Raw genomic sequence first — 27,576 nt, 5'->3', positions numbered from 1 at the left:
TTCATTTCTTAAACAGAGTAAGATTTTCTTCATTATGAAATTAAAAATACCAGGTAAATAATTCAAAATAATACAAAATAAACATCAAAATAAATCAGTGCTTTCACATCCCAAAAGTGCAGATTTACACACGATTTAACAAGTATTTTTTTTTCCAGGTTAGAGTTTTGGTCAGTAGCATGTTGGCAAGGGTGAAGGAAAGGAACAATTCACACATTTCAGAGAAGAAAGTGATGGTGGGAATGTCAGGCCAACAGCTGAAGTTAAATTAGGATATATCAGGAAGAGAGGAGAGGGGTTGATAGAGTTTCTTCAGGGATGGGAAGGAAGGAAAATTAGAAAGACCAGTGACATAAACTGAGAGCTCCAACCAAGTCAAATATCACTGTTAAACCTCAAAGTCATTGAGAGGGAAAACAAAAATTGGAAGCACGGTAGGAGGCTGAGCCATGGACAGGAGAGCATAGGAGTCTTGTCTTCCACAGCAGGATGGGGTCAGTGCACTTATTCTCCTCTTCCCCCACCCCAAGTTGGCACTTCAGTGACATGGAATAACATGCTTGCAGTGGCTGTGACCAATGAAGAGCTGGAAGGATTTGCCCTCATTGGCTAGTTCCCATTTTGTTGAGAAAGGAAAGCAGCACATCATGGAAAGGTACAGGCAAGACCCCCACCCTCCACCCCGCTCACACTGATCCCCAACACAGCCCCTTTGGAAGGAGGAAGATGAAAGAGCACCTCCAGGACAGGAAGCAGAATCTGCAGACTGGAAAGTAAAAGGGCACAGTAACAGCAGCAGGGGTTTTAGTAGGGTCTTGTGGTTCAGTTAAAAAAATAAAAAATTACATAACACTCTGCTCCCCTATGGCACCAATATGGAACAAAAATCAGTCCAAAATTAATTCACATCTACTAGTCTTATCTGTTACCAATCTCCTTCCCTTCCAAGCTGTCTTATGCCATGACAAACCAGAACACTTTTTAATCAGTGCATTAAATACTGCCAAAAGAGTCTTAAGACAGACAATATTGAATAAAATCCTTTCAGATTGGTGCAGTTTTCATAAGCGTCCTGTTGGGGGCAGATAAGCAAGCACTGAGAGACTGAGGGGTCTCCTCCAGCAGTAGCACCAATACAGACATCTGCTGGCACCTCACCAGAAGCAAAAAGGGTGCTTCAATTTTCAGTCTAAAGCAAGGCGCAATTAGCAAATGCATCACAACCAAGGCAAATAGCAGCCTTACGATCAGCCTTGTAGGCCTCCTCATCTTGCAAAGGAGATGGAAGAATGGGATCCATACAGCAATCACCCCCCCTTGATCCCCATTCCTCACGGGCAGTAGGAGAGAAGACAGACTCTGAACAAAGTTAGGAAGCAGATGCCAGCCAAAGGCCAGATGGAAGGAGGTATTTTAAACTGGCTACCTTCCACGGTTTGCAAACATCAGGCGCTGATTTGGGGGAGACAGAGGTCACTGAACTGGCTGCTCAGAGCTGACATCAGCCCCACGTGACTTATCTGGAGCTCTAACAAATAGTGTTTAAATGCGAGAGGGAAGGAGGAGGAAATACAGACAGACAGTCTTTCAAAATGGACCACAATCCAATCATTGCCAGCAACACCCAAACTCTTTTCTTGAGACACACAGAGCAGGAAAAAAAAAAAAACAAATATCGACACAGTCAGATTACTGTCTCAGTTTTAGATTCAGTAAAGGCTACACCATTCCAGGAAGAAAACAATACCAGCCAATCAGAGCTGTCTGTTTCTACAGCAGCAGTCCATCCACTGGAAAAAAAAAAAATCAGCAGAAGCTCCCCTCTTCTGCCAGTCCTTCAGGATCTCCCCAACTGCCCTTCTCCAAAATACAAGGGGAACACCAGAGAAAAGGGAGAGAGAGGAGAGAAAACTACCAACATGGAGAACCACAGTCCAGAAGGAATGCGTGACATGGTCACAGCCACCTCCTGCCGCTAAAGGGGTGACCACAGGCCAAGGAATGTCCTTTCTCTCCCAACTTCAGCGAGTGCATTCCAGTTCCACGAGACCTCATGAGTCACAACACGTGTGTGTAAATCCTAACACAAAAAAAAAAAAGATGGCAAAAAGGATCATCCTTTGTTTTCCATCACTGTCCTTTTGCCTTCCTCTCCAGCAGGTTTGGCTTTGATTGAACAAAAACAAAACAAAAACAAAAAAAGAAACGACTCCAGCATTTCCGATATGCTACTTTTCTTTTCCTCTGGAGCCCTCAGATTTTTTTGGCGCTGACGTAGACATCTCCAGAGCCTCAGGACGGACATCCTGGGGTGTAACAGGCTCTTTGGGCAATTCCCTGGAGATAAGCGGGGAAGTAGTGACCTAGGAGAAAAAAAACACAATAGAATAAGCAAGTTGTGCTCATTAACAGGGGGATGATCAGAAGCAAACACCAGCACTAGAGGCTGTAAGCGCCATGCTAGCGCCGGCATTTGCTACCACCCCATGATCAGAGTCCCCAAGCACGTGAAAACGCGCTCAAGGGCTCTGAACAAACTAGCATGCAAATACATGCAAAACAGGGCTAAACATATTCATCCCCAATGATCAGCGACCAGCACGCCAAAGATTGGGTCGCTGGCTGCGGCAAACCCTACGCCAGCTCCGAGCTGGCATTAGGGTTTGCAGGCTATTGGGGAGGAATGGTGAGCCCTGTCCAGCATGCATTTGCATGCAAGCAGGCCCTCATTCCCCCCAACAAAGCAAACCCGAAGACCCCCCCCCCCCCCAGTGACAGGGGGCTGGAGGTCCGGCAGACCTCTGGTCCCCCCGATGATTCCCCCCACCCCCAGGTTCAGGGAGGGCTGGAGATGCAGTGGGTCTCCAGCCCCCCCTAACTCCCCTCAACATTTCCAAGAAAGTTCCTGGTGGCCCTAGGCGACCAACCCCCCCCCCCCCCCCCCCCGAGTGACAGGGGGCTGGAGGTCCCCTGGACCTCCGGGTCCCCCCAACCCAGTTCAGGGAGGGCTGGAGATCCGGTGGGTCTCCAGCCCCCCCCCCCCCCCCCAACATTGGCAAGGGTCCCTGGTGGTCCAGTGTCAATCCGCCCTCTCCCTAACTACCCCCCCTACCTTGGGTTGGAGGAGGGAGGTAGCCTGCCTCCCTCCTCTTCCTTTGACGCAGCAAAATGGTGGCGCCCAGCCCTGCCCAGTGTATCCTGGGAGGTGCTGGGCGGGGGCTTCACACCATATAAGGGAGAAACTCCCTTATATGGTGTGAAGCCCCGCTCAGCATTTCCCAGGATACATTGGGCAGGGCGCCGCCATTTTGTGGCATCGAAGGAAGAGGAGGGAGGCAGGCTACCTCCTTCCTCCAACCCAAGGTAGGAGGGGTAGGGAGGGAGGGGGGCTGGAGACCCACCAGATTTCCAGCCTTCCCTGAACTATATCGGGGGGGGGGGGGGGGGGGGAGTTGGTCGCCCACTGGGCCACCAGGGACTTTTTTGGAAATGCTGAGAGGAGTTAGGGGGGCTGGAGACCCACCGGATCTCCAACCCTCCCTGAACCTTGGGGAGGGGGGGATCGTCAGGGGGACCGGAGGTCTGCCAGACCTACAGCCTCCATTTTGCCTTGCTCGGGGCAGGGGTAGTTGGAGCCTGGTGGTCCCATGGACCTTCAGCCCCTGTGTTTGACAGGTTTGGGATTTTGACAGCCCCGACCTGTCAAACAAGTGCGGGAGGATTGTGCTGAGCGCATGCTCAGGCACAATTCTCCCGCACTTCTACCCCATGATCAGAAATAATTACGTGCTTAAACTTGCATGCAATTATCTCTGATCATAGGTCTAGTAACGTCCCACGCTGTTCCACTACTATTTTTGAAGCACTGTTTGGAACAGCGCGGGGCTTTTGATCATCTCAGCTTAAGAGCACACAATCACTACTGATGTCTCTCTGAAGAAACGAAAGGAAACTTGGCAAGAGGGTATACATCAGAGCACCCCAAAAGCAACCAGCTTACTGCTATCACACATGGAAATGTAAGACAGACAAGGCAAAAGGGTAAATTCTTTCCATGCTCTACAGGGATAAACATTGCCTACTATATGAAGACTAAGGATTTAGAGACCTCCAATTCCCTCATAAGCATCAAAATCAGCCAGCTTTATTTATTAAATATTTTAAAATAAATTTATCTGGGTGTTACTTTGAGCTTACTTCCCTCAGGCACAGGCCCATAAATCTGGCCAGGTAGATACTCATGCTTACTTAAAATATAGCTGGGAAAATAGTTTACCATGCTTTTGATCCTTGTGTAAACAATTCCGGAGTACAGTGTTGTGTTACTTGGAACAGTTAATGGGACAGTGGTTCTCGCTGGCGGGTTGGTTACTGCATAAGTTTGAAACTGCTTAGACTGCAGGGAGGAAGTACTCGATTTAATTTGGAAAGCAGGGCTGGTATGTAAAGACTATTCTGTGTCTGGATAAATAGTGATCCGCCCACTTTTTAGAGTTGGCAAGACAGATTCCATGCATTTATGTGCACTAAACTCTTTAAAACAGAAAACTATTTTGGGCACCTGGGAGGCCTATATACATTCATCAAGGGCACGAGGTTTGATACTTAACTCATTATAGTATGAGTAGTCAAACTGATAATCTTCCATGTTGCCTTGTATGCATCAATTTTGGATTTTTGTTTGGGACAGTGGAGAGGAAGGTAACTGTCAGCTGGGTAGTTCAGAATTTTATGTACTCTAAGGCCATTTATTCATGGAGATGGGGTTGGTATAAGAGCCCAACATAGTCTGGCCTTGGAATTTGGTGTCTTTTTCTTAGGAGGCCTTAAGACAATGAACATTATGAGGTTGGGTATCTCCAGCAAGGTTTTCATTCACTGTCCTGAAGGGAGGTTCAGGAGTGTGGGTTGCGAGGTGGCTTGGGGGAGGGGGAAGAGAAATATCAAAATTGGATTGTAAACGGATTTGGGTTTTTTGCCAGGTACGACCTCTTTGTTAATGTAATTGGTTGTAATTGTTCTATTATGTATTACACTGCAGTTGGCGCATCCACTTCAGACTCAGGCCCCCTCCAACACTGTGGCAGCCAATACATGGCTGGCAGAGGTACTCAAGCCCCACCAGCCGAACACATTCCCTGCTGGATCCCAGTCCATGCTGCCTGAGCAGCAGAAGTCAGCATGGTGCTCTAATGGGCAATGCCAGCACTTCCGCACAAGCTTTGTTCATGTATTTGAACTAAACACATGCAGAAGTGCTGGCGTCAGAAGGTGAAGCAGCCTGCCTGCTTCACCACTTCTTAGACAGCACCTGAAGGGCACCAGAGTCCAGTGGCAAAACTTCAGATGGTGGGCTTGAGCATCCCCACCAGCAAAGGTATGATTGGGGGTGAGGGGGGGAGGAGAAGGGACTTAAATGAAATGCTTCCCCCCCTCCCAATCAACTTCTGGCTATGCCCCTGTTATACTGTGGGCTTGTGCAAAATCAATATTTTAATAAAAAGTTATTTAATAAATGTTATATACCTATTTGCTAGCTATCCTAAGTAAATCAAAGACATGAATAAACAACTCATGAGTTTTGTCCTCCTGAAAAAAAAAAAAACAGAAAAAAAAATAAAATCATAAAACATATACAAGAACTCAGTTAAAATGGTGCTCACAGAGCAAGTACATCATAAACATACAAAAACAAAGGCGAAACTGCACTCAAAACCACAAAAAAAAGCATGCAGACAGAACAGACAAAAACAGACAAAACATTAAAATAAAGACACTAGAGGGGTAATTTTGTATAGTGTGCCACTTAACTTTTGGCGCACAAACAGGATTGTAATTAAGCGCCATAACGGGGAAAAGGGCAATTAGGTGCCTTACTGCTGCGTTTAGGTGCTCCCATTTACACCTGCCAAAGAACTGATGTAAGTGGGTGGCATCTAATTGCTGACTTAACGCCAGTACCCTGCATGAGGTGCACAAGTTTGCTATTACACAATACTAGCTTAGCACCTGGATTTTGCACACCCAGATTTTAGAATCCTTTACTGAATTGCCTCTAGGTCATCAATAAAAACAGTGAAGAAAGTTGGGAGTTACAGCTTGATTTCTGAAGAAATGGCCTCAAATGCAGTTCTTTTTAGGCTCCAGAAGCACAGTAGCAGGTTATGTCCTGCTCCAGCCAGCCCCTTCCCTTCCAGGTAGCATGCAGGGGGTATTGGGTGAGAATAGAGCAGACCAGAACAGCTGCTCTGCTCTTTAATCCAGCCCTTCTTTTCTGTTGCTCCTGCCCTCTTCCAGTTTCACTTTTTTTGCCTACAAATTAAGCCCTGGTTGGAGGTGAGAGGGAGAATATCCTACAGTGGAGGTGGCAGCTGCCCTGGAGGTCCTTTTGTGGAATAACTACTCAGTAACTCCAGGAGCTGGATGACAAAAAAAAACGTAATACAAAAAAGGACCCAGATTAAATATTGAAGTACTGCAACTGCAGAGCCTTTCAGAGTCACTCTGCAATGACACAGATACACAGTCACCTGTAAATGTCCCTAAATCCTACAGAGTACACATATAGTGAATGATACATACCTGTAGCAGGTGTTCTCCGAGGACAGCAGGCTGATTGTTCTCACGACTGGGTGACATCCGCGGCAGCCCCCACCAACCGGAAAAGGCTTCGCGGGACGGTCGGCACGCAGGGCACGCCCACCGCGCATGCGCGGCCGTCTTCCCGCCCGTGCGCGACCGCTCCCGCCAGTTGAATGACAAGCAATAAAATATGAAACACAACTCCAAAGGGGAGGAGGGAGGGTAGGTGAGAACAATCAGCCTGCTGTCCTCGGAGAACACCTGCTACAGGTATGTATCATTCACTTTCTCCGAGGACAAGCAGGCTGCTTGTTCTCACGACTGGGGTATCCCTAGCTCTCAGGCTCACTGAAAACAAGAACCCAGGTCAATTGAACCTCGCAACGGCGAGGGTACAACAGAAATTGACCTACGAAGAACAACTAACTGAGAGTGCAGCCTGACCAGAATAAATTCGGGTCCTGGAGGGTGGAGTTGGATTTACACCCCAAACAGATTCTGCAGCACCGACTGCCCGAACCGACTGTCGCGTCGGGTATCCTGCTGGAGGCAGTAATGTGATGTGAATGTGTGGACAGATGACCACGTCGCAGCCTTGCAAATCTCTTCAATAGTGGCTGACTTCAAATGGGCCACTGACGCTGCCATGGCTCTGACACTATGAGCCGTGACATGACCCTCAAGAGCCAGCCCAGCCTGGGCGTAAGTGAAGGAAATGCAATCTGCTAGCCAATTGGAGATGGTGCATTTCCCGACAGCGACCCCTAGCCTGTTAGGGTCGAAAGAAACAAACAATTGGGCGGACTGTCTGTGGGGCTGTGTCCGCTCCAAGTAGAAGGCCAATGCTCTCTTGCAGTCCAATGTGTGCAACTGACGTTCAGCAGGGCGGGTATGCGGCCTGGGGAAGAATGTTGGCAAGACAATTGACTGGTTAAGATGGAACTCCGACACCACCTTCGGCAGGAACTTTGGGTGGGTGCGGAGCACTACTCTGTTATGATGAAATTTGGTATATGGAGCATGAGCTACTAGGGCTTGAAGCTCACTGACCCTACGAGCTGAAGTAACTGCCACCAAGAAAATGACCTTCCAGGTCAAGTACTTCAGATGGCAGGAATTCAGTGGCTCAAAAGGAGGTTTCATCAGCTGGGTGAGGACGACGTTGAGATCCCATGACACTGTAGGAGGCTTGATAGGGGGCTTTGACAAAAGCAAGCCTCTCATGAATCGATCGACTAAAGGCTCTCCAGAGATGGCTTTACCTTCCACACGATAATGGTAAGCACTAATCGCACTAAGGTGATTCCTTACCGAGTTGGTCTTGAGGCCAGACTCTGATAAGTGCAGAAGGTATTCAAGCAGGTTCTGTGCAGGGCAAGAACGAGGTTCTAGGGCCTTGCTCTCACACCAAACGACAAACCTCCTCCACTTGAAAAGGTAACTCTTTTTAGTGGAATCCTTCCTAGAGGCAAGCAAGACCCGGGAGACACCCTCAGACAGACCCAACGCAGCGAAGTCTACGCCCTCAACATCCAGGCCGTGAGAGCCAGGGATTGAAGGTTGGGGTGCAGCAACGCTCCGTCGTTCTGCGAAATGAGAGTCGGAAAACACTCCAATCTCCACGGTTCTTCTGAGGACAACTCCAGAAGAAGAGGGAACCAGATCTGACGGGGCCAAAAGGGCGCTATCAGAATCATGGTGCCGCGGTCTTGCTTGAGCATCAGTAAGGTCTTCCCCACCAAAGGTATGGGAGGATAAGCATACAGGAGGCCGGTCCCCCAATGAAGGAGAAAGGCATCTGACGCTAGCCTGCCGTGTGTCTGAAGTCTGGAACAGAACAGAGGCAGCTTGTGGTTGGTCTGAGAGGCGAAAAGATCCACCGAGGGGGTGCCCCACTCTCGGAAGATCTTGCGTACCACTCTGGAATGGAGCGACCACTCGTGCGGTTGCATGACTCTGCTCAGTCTGTCGGCCAGACTGTTGTTTACGCCTGCCAGGTACGTGGCTTGGAGGAGCATGCCGAACCGGCACGCCCAACGCCACATCCCGACGGCTTCCTGACACAGGGGGCGAGATCCGGTGCCCCCCTGCTTGTTGACGTAATACATTGCAACCTGATTGTCTGTCCGAATTTGGATAATTTGGTAGGACAGCCGATCTCTGAAAGCCTTCAGTGCGTTCCAGATCGCTCGGAGCTCCAGGAGGTTGATCTGCAGATCCTTTTCCTGGAGGGACCACAGACCCTGGGTGTGAAGCCCATCGACATGAGCTCCCCACCCCAGGCGAGATGCATCCGTCGTCAGCACTTTCGTGGGCTGCGGAATTTGGAATGGACGTCCCAGGGTCAAATTGGTCCGGATGGTCCACCAGAGCAGTGAAGTGCGGCAACTGGTGGAGAGGCGGATGACATCTTCTAGATTCCCGGTGGCTTGAAACCACTGGGAAGCTAGGGTCCATTGAGCAGATCTCATGTGAAGACGAGCCATGGGAGTCACATGAACTGTGGAGGCCATATGACCCAGAAGTCTCAACATCTGCCGAGCTGTGACCTCCTGAGACGCTCTGGTCTGCGAAGCCAGGGCCAGGAGATTGGTGGCCCTCGCTTCGGGAAGGTAGGCCTGAGCCGTCTGGGCATTCAGCAGAGCTCCTATGAATTCCAGAGACTGTGTTGGCTGGAGATGGGATTTTGGGTAATTTATCACAAACCCCAGCAGCTCCAGAAGTCGAGTAGTGCACTGCATAGACCGGAGGGCTCCCGCCTCCGAGGTGTTCTTGACCAGCCAATCGTCGAGATATGGGAACACGTGCACTCCCAGCTTGCGTAGGTAGGCCGCTACCACCACGAGGCACTTGGTAAACACTCGTGGGGCAGAGGCGAGCCCAAAGGGCAGCACACAATACTGAAAGTGCCGTGCGCCCAGGCGGAATCTGAGATACTGTCTGTGAGCTGGCAGTATCGGTATGTGAGTATATGCGTCCTTTAAATCCAGGGAACATAGCCAGTCGTTTTTCTGAATCATTGGCAGAAGGGTGCCCAAGGAAAGCATCCTGAACTTTTCTTTGACCAGGAATTTGTTCAGGCCTCTCAGGTCTAGGATGGGACGCATCCCCCCTGTTTTCTTTTCCACAAGGAAGTACCTGGAATAGAATCCCTGCCCTTCCTGCCCGGGTGGTACGGGCTCGACTGCATTGGCGCTGAGAAGGGCGGAGAGTTCCTCTGCAAGTACCTGCTTGTGATGGGAGCTGAAAGACTGAGCTCCCGGAGGACAATTTGGAGGCAGGGAGGCCAAATTCAGGGCGTATCCGCACCGCACTATTTGGAGAACCCACTGGTCGGAGGTTATGAGAGGCCACCTTTGGTGAAAAAAACTTAACCTCCCCCCGACCGGCAGATCGTCCGGTACGGACACTTTGAGGGCGGCTATGTTCCCGAGGATCCAGTCAAAAGCCCGTCCCCGGCTTTTGCTGTGGAGGCGCAGGGGGCTGCTTAGGCGCACGCTGTTGACGAGAACGAGCGCGCTGGGGCTGTCCCTGTGCCTGGCGAGGCCTTCGGGCCGGCTGGTTGTACCTACGCTTTGCAAAAGAATAGGGCGCAGCCTGCCGGGCCCGGGAAAAACGTCCACCTGCTGAGGTGGATGCTGAAGGCGCCCGGTGGGAGAGCTTGTCGAGGGCGGTTTCCCGCTGATGCAGTTGGTCCACCAGCTGCTCGACCTTCTCACCAAAAATGTTATCCCCCCGGCAAGGGACGTCGGCCAGTCTCTGCTGGGTGCGGTTGTCCAGGTCAGAGGCACGCAGCCATGAGAGCCTGCGCATCACTATACCTTGGGCCGCAGCACGAGATGCCACGTCACAGGTGTCATAGATACCCCTGGACAGGAACTTTCTGCACGCCTTCAGCTGCCTGACCACCTCCTGATAAGGCCTGGACTGCTCCGGCGGGAGCTTATCGACCAGGTCCGCCAGTTGTTGCACATTAGTCCGCATGTGGATGCTCATATAGAGCAGGTATGACTGGATGCGGGTCACGAGCATGGAGGATTGGTAGGCCTTCCTCCCAAACGAGTCCAGAGTGCGAGACTCCCGCCCCGGGGGCGCCGAGGCGGTATCCCTCGAACTCCGTGCCCTCTTGAGAGCAGAATCCACGACCGCCGAGTCATGGGGCAGTTGGGGCCGCATTAACTCTGGGTCAGAGTGGATCCTGTACTGGGACTCTGCTTTCTTGGGAATGGTGGGGTTAGTTAACGGTCGCACCCAGTTCCGAAGCAGTGTCTCCTTGAGGACATTGTGCAGCGGCACCGTGGAGGACTCTCTAGGTGGTGATGGATAGTCGAGGACCTCGAGCATCTCGGCCCTCGGCTCTTCCACAGAGACCACGGGAAAGGGAATGCTAATAGACATATCCCGCACAAAGGAGGCAAAGGAGAGACTCTCAGGAGGTGAGAGCTTCCTCTCCGGTGAAGGCGTGGGGTCCGAGGGAAGGCCCGTAGACTCCTCTGAGGAGAAATATCTAGGGTCCTCCTCTTCCCCCCACGAGGCCTCATCCTCGGTATCGGACATAAGCTCATGTAGCTGAGTCCTGAACCGGGCCCGGCTCGACGTCGAGGCACCGAGGTCTCGGTGTCGTCGAGCGGTGGACTCCCGCGTCGGCGGGGACGGAGCTCCCTCCATCGACGTCGACGGGGACTCCACCTGCGTGGCGGTCGAGACCGGCGCCGCAAGCGGCGGCGGTGTCGACGGCCCTGGCGCCGGGCTACAGCTCGCCGGCGCCACAGACATCAGCGCCGAGGGCGCAAGCACCCCCGGCGCCGGCACAGCCTGGCGCATCAGCCCTTCCAGGATCCCCGGAAGGATGGCTCTGAGGCACTCGTCCAGGCCCGCTGCCGGGAAAGGCGGTGGGGCCGGTAGGGGTGTCGGTGCCAGAAGCTGATGGGGGCCAGGAGACGGCACCGAGGTGCCGGAACCCTGACGCGTCGGTACCTCCACAACCGACGGGGACCTCTCCTCTCGGCGATGACGCTTCGGCGTCGCCTCCTCTCCGATGTCCGGATGCACCGAGGGCGACCGGTGACGACGCTTCTTGTCCTTCTTTCGATGCGCGTCACCGGCGCCGGGAGGTATGGAGGAGGAGAAGGACGATCCCCCTCGGTCTCGAGGAGCCGGGTCAGACAGGGTTCGGTCCCGTGGACCACGGGCTGAGGGAGTGACCGGGGCCGACTGCCCACGCGGCCGCTCACCTCCACCCTCGCCGGCGGACCGGCGGGCCGACGGGACCTGTTCTCTTGGGGTCGATGCCATCGGTGCCGATGTCTCGGGCATCGATACCGGTACCGAAGGACCGGGCGTCGATACCGATGCCGTCGAGGTCGACGTCGAGGGGCCGGCGCAAGTTCCAAAAAGACGGTCCCGCAGAACTTGCCTCGCAACTTGAGTCCGTTTCCGGAGACCGAGACACAGGGAACACGACTTGATATTGTGCTCCGGCCCGAGGCACTGGAGGCACCAAGTGTGGGTGTCGGTCTGCGAGATCGGCCGGCCGCAGCGACCACACTTTTTAAATCCACTCGGGACCTTCGAGGACATCGACGGAAAAATCGCGTCGGCGAAGTCAAAGTCGTCAATGGTGGCGAAAATCACACCTCGAAAAAGGAAACGACCATGCGGCCACTAGGCCGCAACGCGGCGTCCCCGCTGGAAGCGAGGGAAAAAGGGAGCGCGTGCTCCACACGCACAGGTTTTTTTTTTGTTTTTTTTTTTTGAAAAAGAAAAAGGAAACCGGCGGTAACAAAAACTAAATAGAAAAATAACGATCCGCGTAAACGCGATCGACTTTCCGGCGGCTGAAAGCAGAGAGAGCGGCAAAGCACGACTCTCTCCAGACGCGGAAAAAAAGGAACTGGCGGGAGCGGTCGCGCACGGGCGGGAAGACGGCCGCGCATGCGCGGTGGGCGTGCCCTGCGTGCCGACCGTCCCGCGAAGCCTTTTCCGGTTGGTGGGGGCTGCCGCGGACGTCACCCAGTCGTGAGAACAAGCAGCCTGCTTGTCCTCGGAGAATAGTATAAATAACCAGAGACAAGCATGCAGTGGTACCTACCGCGCCTGGCGGAGGGGTGCTGTTCTCCAGTGGGGCCAGGCCGTTCTGATCCTGTACAATCCCTCTTCTATCTAGCACGCTGCAGGCAAAACAACCAAAAGGACACATATTACACACACAACTTTACCCTTCCTCAGCCGCAAGACAATGGAAGCCCTGTACAATCCCCCTTCTATCCAGCACATTGCAGGCAAGAACACCATAGGATACATTACACACACAACTTTACCATTCCTCAGCAACAAGACAATGGAAGCCATCAATACCTTCTACCCTCTGCTGAGAGGCCTGATGAGTTCCTCTCTAAAAAGGCTAACTTTTTTATGTTCAAATCTAGTCACAAGGTCTCACCCTGCTGACAAGGATCTGCATATAAAGTCTACTACTACTTATCATTTCTATAGCGCTACTAGACATACGTAGCACTGTACACTTGAACGTGAAGAGACAGTCCCTGCTCCACAGAGCTTACAATCTAATCAGGACATCTGGAGGAGAGATATCATAGCCCAGTCTGGAGACAGTTTAAGGGTTAAAGAAAAGAGACAGCTAGTGTGAGAGAGTGAAGCCTGGGAGGATGCCTTCAGGAATTGTAATATCAGTATCTGATATCATCACTTCAGGGAAGATGTCCTGAATTCCTTCTGCTGAGGTAATGCTAGCTAGCATCCAAGAACATGAGGTTCTAGAAGTGGCATATCCAAAAAAAAAACTCCCAAGGAGAACAGACTCTGCAGTACACTGAAGTAAAAAAAAACAGCAAAGTGAAGTCTGCCATTTCATTCGCCACTTTGCTGTTTTTTGTGCTTGCCTAGAGGTGGTATTTCAGGTGGCATTCTTTAGAAGCTCACATAAATGCCATTTTACTCTGAGCTATTTGAAAAAGCTCTTTGCTGTTATTAAGACATTTTATTTGGGGTTTATAAGACATCCTAAGAGGGTACACTCCCATCTGATCCAAGCTGCTCTGCCAAGATCTGTTACAAAAGCCCTTCAGACAGAGCATTCAGAAAGCAAAATACTGGACCAGCCAGCATTCTTGCTGAGGCATTTGAAAAGCCATTAAAAAGAAAGGCAATGTTTGAAAATAAACCTCCTCTGGTGTAATACAGGGCCAGCTTGATCGTTCTGAAGCAACTGCAGACTGCTGCCAGGATGACAACCTGGGTTTGATTGCCAGCTCAGATTTTTTGCTCTCAGGATAGCTGGTTGGGGGCGGGGGCAATCACTGCACAATGGCGACACAAAAGGGGTCATTCTGTAATGGGAGTCACAGGAAGGTTAAGGCAGAGTCACATATGGATGATCTTACGGACAAGAGGGCTAACCCAATTTTCACACCTGTGGCCAACAGGAATAGCCTTTTCAATCACATGCAAAAATCTGCAAAATTAATTGGCTTCTAGCTTAGTCCACCATATCCATAAGTAAATATTAATGTCTGGATGCACTAGATCCAAAATGCCGCAAAACGGTAAAAAATTGAGGGTTAGCCCACTTGTCCATAATTGTGTCTATTTTAGAAGTGTATTTGTTGCCTCCCATGTGACTTTATAAAAATTACCCCCAGGGAATTCTGCATCACTTTGCCATTTCTTTAGTACATAATTCCCCTGGGGTTTAAATATCAAGCAGTTGAAGAGTTTAGGGGAAGCCTCTGGATTAATGCAGGATCTAACAGCAGATAAGGAGTGTGAGACACATTTAGTCTGCTAATCTTTTCTGGTATGTCGTCTTTGACCTGAGCTCAAGTAAAGCTAAAATGTGTTCAGCGAGTGAAATTCAGATGGCTGTACCCTGCCCATAATGGAGTTGGGATGTCATATGCCTGTAAAGCAGAAAGTGACAATAATGGGAGAACTTCTCCAGACTGAATGTTTTGCTAGAAGAGGAACCCAGTGCTATGTCATGGACCAGTCAGTGCCAGTCTTTCTTTAAAAGGCTCTGAAGCTGAAAGTCAGGTCTCCACGTTTCCGTCCCGCCAATATTCTTCTAGCTGCCCTCTGTCCCTCCCTGTTACTCCTCATCCCTTTCAGCTGTACAATTTGCAACCCTTCTTTACGAATCTTGTTCCTTGCATCGGTTACCTCCAAGCTCAAATATAGTAATGCCTTATGCCAAGGTCTCCCTTCCTCCCAGCTCTGACAACGCCAAACAATACAGAACACTATCAGATTGCTGTTAGAAAGGAAAATGTTTGATCATGTTACCTCCCCTAAAGGCAGTGCATTGGCCCCTTGTAGCCTACAGGATCCCAATCGTAACAGCCTACTCCTGTTTCCCTCTGATCTTTAGTCTTATCGCTCCTCCCAGCAAAAATGCATTAATTGTCCCATCCCACCTTAGCATTAGACTGTATTATCCCCAATTATTTGGAATAACCTGCCCTTAGATATCAGAATAGAATCCTCCTTCAAGAAGTTTGCCTCTTCTCTTAAGGTCTCCTATTTCTCCCAGGCATTCCTCCTACACCCCTTTTTTCTGCTCATTCATTGTCAAAGCAGTATTTATGGTCCCCATATCATCCTGCCCACCTGTGTCTTTTTCTTATTAAAAACTTTAAACATGTGCACTATATAACCTATCATTCTAACCTTCTCCTTCCTTTCTATACTGTTCCCATGTTATCATTCTGACCTTCCCCTTCCTTTCTATACTGTTCCCACTTTATTTTTTGTAAATCACCTAAATGTATTATTGATTTTGTGGTATATCAAAATGAAGTTAACTATGAACTCCTTCGGATCTTTATTGCCCCTCCCTTCCTCTCTCAGCAATTACCTGGGCTGCACAGGGCCACACAGTACTTCACAGCAATTCTTCACAAAATTCCCGTGGCTGTATGGATTCTGTATGCGGTTCTTACCCGTCCAGGAGCCCTTAATCTAAAGAGGAAGGAGGGGAGAAAGTTAAATGTCTGAAAGTTGCTGTCCTGTTCCTCTCACAAGGGACAGCACCGTCCCATCTCAGGTAGGGAGTTGCCCCTACCTGAACTCAAAAGCAAAGCTCTGACTTGGAGCTGCATGCAGCGCTTACTGTGCTACTCCCAGAGGAGTAGGAATTTGTTTAGAAGAGTGCTCCCAGCACCAAAACCTTTGTAAGATCTTACAAAATCAACTGAAGAAAAGGCAGCCTAAGGTTTCCAAAGCATAATGTCAAAATATGCACATAAGTGGCTCTGGCCCAGACAAAGGAAAAAAAAAAAAAAAGAGAAATCACAAGTCGCTCTCCTGGCTTTTCATTAAGTTTACCACCACTCATGGCTCTCTAAAATAAATTTAGAATCTACAACCTAACAATCCTTGCCACATTAAAGGGTTGTCCTACCCCTATGGAGCGTAACTTGTGCTGTGAACGAGGCACAGCTCTTTTGGACATATGAAGTGGATCACAACTTGCTCCAAGTCTAAACAACTCAATGCCAAGCAGGAAAAGCAGTCAAGAAACTGCCTGAACTTTGTGCCGACTCCATTCACAGGGAGAACAAGAGATCTAGCATGAGGACTACTGCCTCTTACCACAGGATGCTGATCTGTTAGTAACCGCTAAACACCCTGAAAAAAAAAAAATCAACTATTCACAGAGTAATTTAATCCATACTGCTTGACAGGGAGGTCCTGAGAGGGACTCAGAGGGATGTGGGGGCATATGCAAATGAGCCCTGCACAAGTGAAGTCATATGCAAAAATACAGCCAGTTACTCATTGATAGGTCTGGCCCTGCTACCTGCTCCTGCCAAGAAAGCGAGTGGTATGTAATACTTCCATACTAGTCCTCAACAAGATGGGAAAGGCAGGTTTGTTTATTTATTTACTGCATTTGTATCCCACATTTTCCCACCTCTTTGCAGGCTCAATGTGGCTTACAATACATCATGAATAGTGGAAATATATAAGAAACTAGACATTTAGTATTGCAAAAAGATCTTGAGTAAACATGATAGTGATAAAGCATGATAATAGTATAGCAAGCAAATATTGTAAGGCAGTTCTGGATATATGTGTAGGAGTTCACATTTGTTGATCTTTGTGGTATGCCTTGTTAAAGAGATGGGTCTTCAATAGTTTACGGAAGTTAGTTAGTTCATAGATCATTTTAAAGTTGCGCGGCAGTAGGAAAAGGTTGATGCATGCGTTAGTTTGTATTTTAGACCTTAGAAGTTGGGGAAGTGAAGATTAAGGAATGTGCAGGATGTTTTTTTAGCGTTCCTGGGTGGTAAGTCTATCAGGTCTGACATGTAGGCTGGGGCATCTCCATGAATGATCTTGTGAATTAGGGTACATATTTTGAATGTGATGCGTTCTTTCAGTGGGAGCCAGTGTAGCTTTTCTGCTGCTGGGCAAAAGAATAGTTGCACAAAGCTTTAGTGATAGGTGGCTCAAATGAAGGAAACAGCACCACCCCTATATGCTTAATTTACATATTTAGGCCACATTAGTCCTACTATGGCACTATTAGACACACACAGTAATGTATAGAAAAAGTTCCTGCCCCACACAGTTTACAGCCTAACCATTTCTCTAGCACATACTGAACATACACATGGAGACGACTCATCTGGTTCCGACTCAGCTGGAAGTATAAATGAGGAAACTGGCAGCTCAATTAAAAAAAAAAAAAAAAAAAAAGAGACCCTGTGGATTAATAGGTCTTGTTTAAATGTGGACAGGAACCATTCCAAGTGGGTATATCAGTGCGAGATCAGGTCTTTGCCCCACAAACAATATAATGCAAGAACTGGGGCGAGCGGGTAAGCCTCTGCCCTACATGTGAGATATTTTAGGACTGCTAATGCACTGAACAGATCCAGATTTTAAACCATCAACTGGGATACCGTACACCCATACAAAACCAAAGTGGAAATCAGAAACTGGAACGTCTAGCTATTTAGGACAAGTTGGAGTAATCACACACTGATATGTCATCTAAAACCTGAGAACACTGAAGATGCAGGTATCGCTGATGTCAGAGCAGGGGAACACAGAGATACTAAAAAAAAAGAACTTACATCTTCATTGGTAGTCTGGTTCATTGACACTAGGAAAGTATGAAATCCAGTTAGGCCTACAACAGACCAGAGTGTGAAGAAGCAGATGAAGACCTCCAGCACCGTAAGACACTAGTTAAGGAGTCAAAACACTCAGCATTTGCCAGTACTAAGCGCTATATTAGACAACAGATTGAGGTGCAGATTTGCAGTACAGCAGTGCCCCAGAGCATGCAGTTACACAGTTCTGTGCAAATGTTTTAGGCACTCCTGGTCAAGTTGTATGTTTCAATGAATCCCCCACAAGAACAGAAGCCAACATATTACACAGTACAAAGTTAACATTTTTTTTCTGCAAATTGTAATGCATAAGTACTATCTGCAGGTATTTTTAGACTTGAAATAAAGAAAACAGTGAATATGACAAGTGAAAAAGCTTGGGAATCCCTTCAGACAATAATTGAACACATTCTTTGGAAGAAATAACAGCTTACAAATCTTTCTTGCAGCCAGTAAAGAGTATATTTTTGCTTTTGGAATTTTTTTGCATTTTCATTAAAAAAAAAAACCCACAACGTTATGTAAAATAAAAACCATACATCCTATCCACTCTGCCAACCCATAACAACTACTTAAGCTCTGTAATCTCTTCCTCCCTCCTTAGAAATCTTCTGTGCTTGCCCTGTGCTTTCTTGAATTCAAATGCATGCCTCATTTCCATCACCTCCACTGGGAAGATGTTCCATGCATCTATCCCCTTTTCCGTAAACAAATACTTTCTCACATTTCTTTTGAGTCTACTCGCTTTTACCCTCATTTCAACTGACAGAGGCCCACCTCCTGTGCATTTGTGTCACAGAGGTATTTAAATGTTTCATATTGCCCCCTTCTGCCTTTCTACCAAAGCATACATATCTGGATCTTAAATCTGTCCTCGTATGCTTTATAATGAAGAATGCTGACCATTTTTGTAGCCACCCTCTGGACTGACTCCATCTTGTTTGTATCTTTTTGAAGGTGTGGTGTCCAGAGCTGTGCACAATATTCTAAATGAGGTCTCACTAGATTTTTGTACAAAGGCAATATAACCTCCTTTTTCCTGTTGGCCATTCCTCTCCATTTAAGCATCATTCTGGCTTTTGCCATCACGTTAAGATCAGATATAATCATCCACAGATCATGCTCATATCACTCCCTGTGAGACTTTTTTTTTATTATTATGTGTATTAAATTGTTAGCTGCCACACCCTGGAACCAGGGGTAGCCAACATCGGCCCTCATCCAGCTGGATTTTCAGTATTTTCACAATGTACATAGAACTCATGCATATTTTAACAATGGAAGCAGTGCATGTAAATACATCTTATGCATATTCACTGTGGAAATCCTGAAAACCTAACTCGGTTGAGGCCCTCAAGGACTGAGGTTGGACACCTCTGCTCTATACCATTCCTTAAGCTTCACTAGATCCCTCCATGCTTTTGACACCTAGGATGTCTATCCTGTTGCCTTTTTGGAAACACCAAAACCTGCAAACGTTTCCTGATGGCCCTTCTGCAGTATCGCTTACACAGTGTCAGAAAGAACCAGATCAAGGACCAATCCCTGCCACACATTACTGATAATGCCCTTATACTCAAGAGTGAGCGCCGTTTACCACTACCCACTGTTGCCTCTCGCCCAACCAATTCCTAACTCAGTCGCTCACATTTTGGCTCATACCAAAAGGTGCTCAGCATATAAGTTGCTTATACAGAACCATGTCAAACGCCTTGTTGAAATTCACATATACTGCAAAACTTTTTTTATAAATATGTTTAGAAAACAGCAGTCCTAGCACAGACCCCTGAGGAACCCCACTATCAAACCATATACTGACCATTTAACCCTACTCTCTATCTTTTAACCAGTTTTTAATCCACAATAGGACACTACCTCCTATCCCATGAGTTTCCAATTTCCTCTGGAGTCTTTCATGAGGTACTTTGTCAAATGCCTTTTGAAAATCCAGATACACAATATCGACCGGCTCACCTTTATCCACATGTTTGTTCACCCCTTCAAAGAAAGATAGTAGATTGTTGAGGCAAGATTTCCCTTTACTAAATCCACTTTGGCTTTGTCTCATTAATCCACACTTATGTATATGCTCTGTAATTTATTTTCTTTATAATAGTCTCTATCATGGGGGGTCACGTGATGCAGTGAGCGGCACAGGACGTGTCTCACTCTAGCTGCTCAAAGCCTCGTTCGAAAATCACCTTACTCGGCGATCTCCACCCTTGAGAACAACTTACACTGCAAAAAAGCATCTTTCTTATCATATGGACAAATATATAACGAGATCTTTGATGGCTCAAACGGCGAAAAGTGGAAAGAAAAAGGAAGATAAAGTAAGAGCTAGCGAATCCAATATGGCGCCGGTTTCGCCGACGCCTTCTCCTCCCTGCCAGAATGCAGAAGCGCTCATCCCAGAACTCACAGAGGCGGTTGTGCGGGCATTAGCTCCACAATTTGATCAATTATCAGCACAAATAGCGGGCATAACGGCGGTGACCTCAGAGCTTTCGCGACGCACGGGTGAGTTGGAGGCCCGAGTGGCTGAGGTGGAGGAGGGGCACCAGGAACATTCTGGTGAACTGGAACGCCTGTCCCGCATGGTGCATGACTACTCGGAAAGAATAGAGGATTTGGAGAACCGTTCCAGGCGAGACAACCTTCGCTTTGTGGGCTTCGCAGAGTCCTTGTCAGATGCCAATTTAAAACCTACGCTTGAAACTTGGTTACAGGCGACCTTTCCTGAAGCGGGAGAAGGGAGGCCGATCCGACTTGAGCGAGTCCATCGAGTGGGGCCTAGACCAGTGAGAGATCAGCGCCCTAGGGTGGTCATAGCAAAATTTCATGACTACTCACAAAAGGCTGCCGTTTTACGAACATACAAAGGTAGCAGAGATACCACTAAATATGATGGCACCCTAATTCGTGTTTTCCAGGATTACTCGGCGGCTCTAGCAGCGCAGCGACGGGCATTCTCGGCAGTCTGCACAGGCCTGGTGGACAAGAAGTACAGATTTATGTTGCAGTACCCAGCTACTTTAAAAATAATGGAAAATGGTGTTTGGAAAGTCTTCAATAAACCAGAGGTAGCTGCAGAATGGCTGAATAAACAAGTTACAGGGCCAGCGGATTGACTAAAACATCTTTTGCTTCGGGTCTGTATGGAGATGTTAGAGAAACACGCACATTTCTGTGGAGTACGCCACTCGAATATGAAAAGTTATCTGTTGGAACTTTGTTGAGCAGTTGTAACACTGGTTTGAGCGGCCAAGCCTTTTTTGGAGAGAATTGGCACAATATGTAAGTCTGAAGGCGCTCAGATGATTGAGAGACAAAACCAGGACAGGAACATTAACAGGTGTAAGCCGGAGCCACTTAGCTCGCAGACACACCGAGCTATACAAGAGAAGTATTACCTGGTTGGTTGAGTGCCTGGAGTGGGTGGAGGGAAGTTCGGAAATTTGTTAAAGTTAATTAGGTTTGACTGAGAGCGAGGCTTTACTGGCACCCATTGATCCCACATCGGACGCGACTTGTTCCAGGTTGCGTCTGGTGAAGGAGGCCTAGGTACGATTAAATGGGGAATAATGTAGGGAAGAGGGTTGGGCAAGGGGGGGGGGGCTGGGAGAAGAAGGAGAGAAGGGAAGAGCTGAGATAAGATCGGTATTGTGGGTGGGGGAGGGAATAGGGGAAAGACACAAAATCAATTACTTCCTATATTGGATGATGGAGTTCAGTGGGAAGGAGCTGGTGCAGTCTTCACGACGAGGCTCTGTGGGAGTGCAAACATTGGGTGCACTCTGTTGCCGTGCCAGGGCAGGTAAGAATGTGAAGCTACTGAGAACTAATCAAATGCCATTATTGTTACAGACACAGGACTGCTGGGTGAGGGCTGGGCACCCGGGGGTCTTAAGAATACAAGAATCACACAATTTATGTAACCAGGTTGACTTAGGTGATGGCTAAACCATCAGCCCCCAGATTGATATCATGGAATGTATCTGGTATATCCTCCCCCATAAAACGCACAAAAATCTTGACAGCGTTGCAGCGCCACCAGGCTGGAATAGCATGCCTTCAAGAAACCAAATTAACAGACGCAGAGCATCAAAAGCTTAAACAGCGCTGGGTGGGAGAGTGTCACTTTGCTTCCTCCGGTGGTAAAAGAGGAGGAGTGGCAATCCTAATACACAAACATATGCAATGCACATCAAAGCTAATTAGCAAAGATAAAGAGGGCAGATATATACTCTTACAACTAAATATAATGGGGCAGGAAGTTTTTCTGCTTAATGTCTATGGCCCTAATGTATATGACCATTCTTTTTTCCAACACCTGGTCCGGCTGGGAATCCAATACGGTCACGCCCCATGGATAGTGGCTGGGGACTTTAATCAAGTCATGGATGGGTTACAAGATCGCTCGGGGCCGCAGGTAAGCTCAGCGCATGGGTCTGGAAAAGGGTTGGGATATTTGACCACCGCCTTGGATCTCATAGACCCATGGAGGTTAACGCACCCTACATCTAAAGACTACACACATTTATCGAGAGCACATAGTTCATGGTCAAGAATAGACTACATACTGATATCCTCAACTTTGTTTTCCCAAATACCCCATGCAGAGATAGGAGTGATGGAGGTCTCAGATCATGCAATGATTTGGATCGAACTGGAGCTGGGAGCAACTAGGTTGCGCCATCATGTATGGAGGTTTCCCAGATATTTGATAGATGATACGGACTTTCAAGATTACCTGAAACAACGGTGGTCCCACTTCTTAGACACAAATGGGGGTCATGTGAGGGAAGCGAGGTTGTTCTGGGAGACTTCCAAAGCGGTGGTTCGAGGGGATATAATTGCCTATATGTGTGCCCGTTCGAAGCGGCTGGCACAGGGAGTGAAACACCTAGAATCCGCATATCAAGCAACGAAACGAGCACACATAGCACACCCCTCACAAGAGACCAAGGAGGTTATGCTAGCCTCTTTGGCAGCTTTGAATACAATGATCCACGAGAAAACAAAGAAACAATTCTTTCATAGATCCTTCTCCTTTCACAAACATGGTAATAAGTCTGGGAAACTGTTGGCTCGCCTTAATAAGACCTGGGGAGGAAATAGGTTTATACCAACACTCCGTGACGCAGAGGGCAAACAGGTGAATAACCCAGAGGAGGTAGTGCGGTTACTGGAACAGTATTATACAAACCTATACACAGGCCCAGAGCCCTTTTTGGGTCCACCCATAGAAGATTACTTGGCTGATTCTGGAATGCCACGCCTGAACCCCGAGGTGCTAGAGAAATTAAATATGCCTATTCAGGCCAAGGAGTTGCAAAAAGTAGTGAAATCACTAAAACGAGGATCGGCCCCGGGCCCGGATGGGTTTGGGGCTGAATATTACCAGTTGTTATTCCCACAAATGTGTGGCCCACTTCTGGATTTTTTCGATGAATCCATTGAATGTGGGGGATTTAGGCGAGAATCAAATGAAGCCTTGATAACCCTAATACCAAAAGAAGGCAAACCCCCAGAAAGCCCGAGCTCTTACAGGCCTATATCACTTATAAATGTGGATCTCAAGATTCTAGCGAAAGTCCTCTCTGAGCGTCTGTCCCCTTTAATACCAAGTTTAGTGGGAGAGGGCCAGGTGGGGTTTGTACGGGGTAGGCATCCTTGCCACAATGTAAGGAAGGCATGTTTGGCCATCGCACAGAGTCTTACCCAGAATGAACCACTGTTGCTGGTTAGCCTTGATGCGGAAAAGGCTTTTGATAAGGTCCGATGGGATTATCTGTTTTCCGTTCTTAAATACTTTGGCCTTGGAGGGTGGATACTCAAAGCTATAGAAACGCTATACGCAAATCCAAAGGCTTCATTATTGGTCAATGGTATGAGATCAAACTCCTTTTCTATATCATGTGGTACGAGGCAGGGTTGCCCACTTTCACCAATCTTATTTTTGTTATACCTTGAACCCTTGTTGTGCACTATTCAAAGGGACCCAGATATAAAGGGGATTAGATTTCACTCACAGGAACTCAAAGCTTTAGCGTTTGCAGATGACATGCTACTAACCTTGACAAGGCCCCAATCTTCCATATACCACTTATTTGGCACCCTTGAAGAGTTTGGCTCCTACTCGGGCCTTTCTCTGAATATGAGTAAATCCATGGCATTACCAGTTCAGATACGGACACGTATGGCTTGGGAGGGTGAATTTCCGTTGTCTTGGGCGGAGGGTAAACTGAAGTACCTTGGCATATGGCTAACAGCTGACTTGACCTCTTTATACAAATTGAACATAGAACCTCTTAAACTGAAAACTAGACAGACGCTGCAGACGTGGTCAACTTTGCCCCTCTCCTTGATGGGGCGGATAGCCCTTTACAACATGATTCTAGTCCCAAAATGGGTTTATGTCTTGCAGGTGTTACCTTTGTTTCTGAAACATAGAGAAGACCTGATGTTAACGAGGGTGGTCACCAAATATTTATGGAATGGGAAAAAGCCAAGATTACCAATCTCTAAATTATATCTCTCCAGAGTTAAAGGGGGGTTGGGACTTTTAAACTTAAAGCTCTTCTCTGTGGCCAGCAACATGCGACACCTTTCAGACTGGTTTAGTAATACGAGTTACTTTTCGTGTACCAACATGGAGACCAAAGTGTTTTTCCCCCGTCATTTCAGTTCTTGGCTACATGCTGCTCCAGGGGCAGTAAATACGCCCCGATACTTCACACCAGTGGTGTCTCCATTGAGACAGACGTGGCGGTGGCTGGGCCGCAAGTTTGGCTTTCTGGCGACTTGTACTCCGCTACTACCGATACGGGGCAACAGTCAATTTCCCTCGGGGAACACAACCAGACTTTTTTCAGACTGGGAAACACGTGGTATCAGATACATTCACCAATTATACACAGACGAAGGTATTTTAAAACCCATGGAGGACTTAGATAGAGAGTATGGTACACTTAGTAGAGACTTTTTTGCCTCCTTTCAATTACGACATTATTTACGGTCCCTCCCACCCACACACTTGAGTCCCCAAATATGGAGCCGACTGATGTCTCTTTTAGCTTTGGATGCTCAGGGGTCTGTCCCATTAAAATATTACCACTCGGAAATACGGGAACAACTAGGTGAGAACGATTATGAATACTTGGCTGCACAATGGAATAAAGAGCTGTCAGTGAATATTCAAGCTGAATATTTGAGGGCATGCTTCCTAGACATCTCCAGAATTTCGGAGAGTGTGGCGCTGCAAGAAACGGCATATAAATTCCTGTCTCGAATGTTTTTTTCCCCACATAGAGCATGGAGGGCTCACATGAATCAGGATGACAGATGTCTGAAGTGTGGCCACTCCCCAGCAAGGATTGGACACATGTTCTGGACTTGCCCCAGAATAACCCGATTTTGGACACAGGTGTGTGAGCATGTGTCAGAAATGTGGAAGATCACTTGGCGGAAGAAGCCGCAACTGCTATTCCACAAATTTCATTTGGCCCAAAAAACACCTAAGGGGTTGCGCCCATTCCTAAAAAAAACGGTTTTACTGGGCAAGAAGGTTATCTTGCACTTATGGATTACACCAGACTCGCCGAGTTTGTCTCAATGGCGAGCGAGAATGATCTTTTTATGCTCTTTAGAACGTAGAGCAGTGGGCGATCTGGCCTCACCCAGAGGGGAGTTATTTTGTCTGACATGGGCCCCCTTCTGGGACTCATTAACGGAGGTGGCTAGAAGTAGAATTTTGAATTCTTAACGGTTGAATGGATGGGTTTGCCCTGGTGCGGTGACGAGGAAAGGGGAGTAGACAAGATTTTGTGATAAGATGTAAGAGATAAACCTAAAGTCAATGCAGTATTGGCCTAAGTACCCTAGAGACCCATGTGATTGGGAATAACAATACGAGATGAACAATGAAGGAAAGCCGAAGTAGCTTGACTTAAAAATATGAACATGTTCTCTGGCTGAGAAATGAGCTTAATATTGTATAATTGCATAAGCTGCAGAGCTGAGTAGTAACTATCTGACTCCTCATTCAAAATGAAACTTGGGGAAGGGAGGGGGGAGGGGGGTGGACGGGGGGGAGGGGGAGATGCAAAATAAAAGAAAACTGTTAAAAATTGTTAGAGGCTACTGACTGTATAGCAAAGTCTTTCAGTTGTATTTTTGTAAATAGCCCTGTAAAGTGTATTATTATCTCTTTAATAAACAAATTCAAACATAATAGTCTCTATCATTTATTGCCCAGCACCGACAACAGACTCACCGGTGTGCAATTTCCTGGATCACCTCTGGAACCCGTTTGAAAAATTGGAATTACATTGGCCTCCCTCCAATCTTCCAGTACCATGCTTGATTTTAAAGATAAATTACTTATTGCTAACCATAGTTCTCCAAGTTCACAGAATGATGACGTACTTGCCTTTTAAAATCTAACTTTATAAACAGATAGAAAACATAAAAAGCATCCGATTTTGAAGAGAATGTGCGATTGTCTTTTAAAGGCAGAACATGATCCACCATATATAAGCATACATAGCTTAAATGTCACTCTGGCCTCAATTGCTGCTGGTGGGTAAGTCAGAACCCAGTTGGAGAAATCAACCATTTATGACAAATAATGAAAAATATCAGTTTGAATATTCCTCTAGGATCTTAGGGGGTCCTAACAGATACCCAGCTGTCAATGGGCAATCAAGTAAACAAAATAATAAAAACAATGTTATGTTATTGCACAAAATAAGGACAAATAGGAAGTATTTTGAATGGTCAATTTTTACTCTGATTATTCAGTCAGTATGTGGGCAAACAGAAAATCGTCAATAGCATGTCCCATTTCATAGTAATTTTGTATATTGTTAATTAAATCTATTTCTTCTGCCTGTGACGGAAGTCTGTAGATTAAGTACTGCAGTTCTATTGCTTTAATATTTTATTTAAATATTGCGCCACTTCTCCCCGTCTTTCTGACTGGTATTATAGTTTTTGCAGGCCTCCTAGTTCAGAAATATTTTTAGCATATTTGTAATCCTACACCCCCTCCTCCTCCTCCCCCCCCCCCCCCCCCCCAATCTAAAATTTTCCTCTTTCCTTCCTGTAAGTACTTCATGGTTGATTTTTGTGTAGGCTTCACATCATTCATTATACTACTGAAACACTCAACCTTTGCTCACCAATTGTGGAACACTTCTCGGATGTGTTGATATTTAGCTAACCCATTCTTCCTTCCACCTGCATAATATTTCCTACGCCACTGGCTGCACAGAACTCAAAGCATAACAAATCCACCCCTATGCTCTTTTTCAATCTTAAAATCAACAAATAAATAGTAAATTATGTATTAAGATTTGCAGAAAGATGTTACTTTTAAACTCTGTACCATATAGAGGCTGTATCAGCTAATTTTCACCTAGGGATACATTTAAAAACGTCCAAATTTGACTAGGAGCACCTAAACATTTATACACAACTGTACAAAGAAGTGATACATATCAGGGCTCTAGGCAAAGAGAAACCTTTCCTAATAGCAGAGAAAAACAAAAGGTAAAGCATCAACAATGGAAAAGGAAACCATCCCAGCCCTTAGGCAGCAAGCGATCCTATCCACCCACAAGACAAGAAACAAAAAAAAATAATAATACACAGAAATATACCCCAAAGATGGAACCAGATAGCTGCTGTGCAGAAGTTACTAGACAGAAGGTGGTGGTTCTCAGCATTTTAGAATGGCAGGCAATATCAAAGCATACAGAACAGACAATTGCCAATACAGGCTCTCTCTCTCTCCACCCCCCCCCCCCCCCCCCCCCCCCCCCCCCCCAGTGCAGAGATTCTGTGAATGCCT

At 47.4% G+C, this 27,576-nt stretch overlaps 1 protein-coding gene across 2 annotated transcripts in view; it reads right to left on the bottom strand.

Moving 5' to 3' along the window:
• ZDHHC9 (zinc finger DHHC-type containing 9) overlaps positions 1-27,576 on the bottom strand; it is a 65,052-nt gene continuing 37,476 nt past the window's right edge. For both annotated transcript variants that reach the window (XM_030209890.1, XM_030209889.1), the window contains exons 7-10: positions 17,682-17,784; positions 15,455-15,558; positions 12,674-12,752; positions 1-2,363 (exon numbers count right to left, since the gene is read on the bottom strand). In XM_030209890.1, the coding sequence (XP_030065750.1) occupies positions 2,229-2,363; positions 12,674-12,752; positions 15,455-15,558; positions 17,682-17,784 (421 nt within the window). In that variant the 3' untranslated portion in view covers positions 1-2,228. The remainder of the gene's footprint in view (positions 2,364-12,673; positions 12,753-15,454; positions 15,559-17,681; positions 17,785-27,576) is intronic.

This window comes from Microcaecilia unicolor, chromosome 7 (assembly GCF_901765095.1).
Source record: "Microcaecilia unicolor chromosome 7, aMicUni1.1, whole genome shotgun sequence".
Lineage (NCBI taxonomy): Eukaryota > Metazoa > Chordata > Amphibia > Gymnophiona > Siphonopidae > Microcaecilia > Microcaecilia unicolor.
Note: the sequence above shows the minus strand (reverse complement) of the source record. Positions and strands in the feature narration are given on the sequence as shown.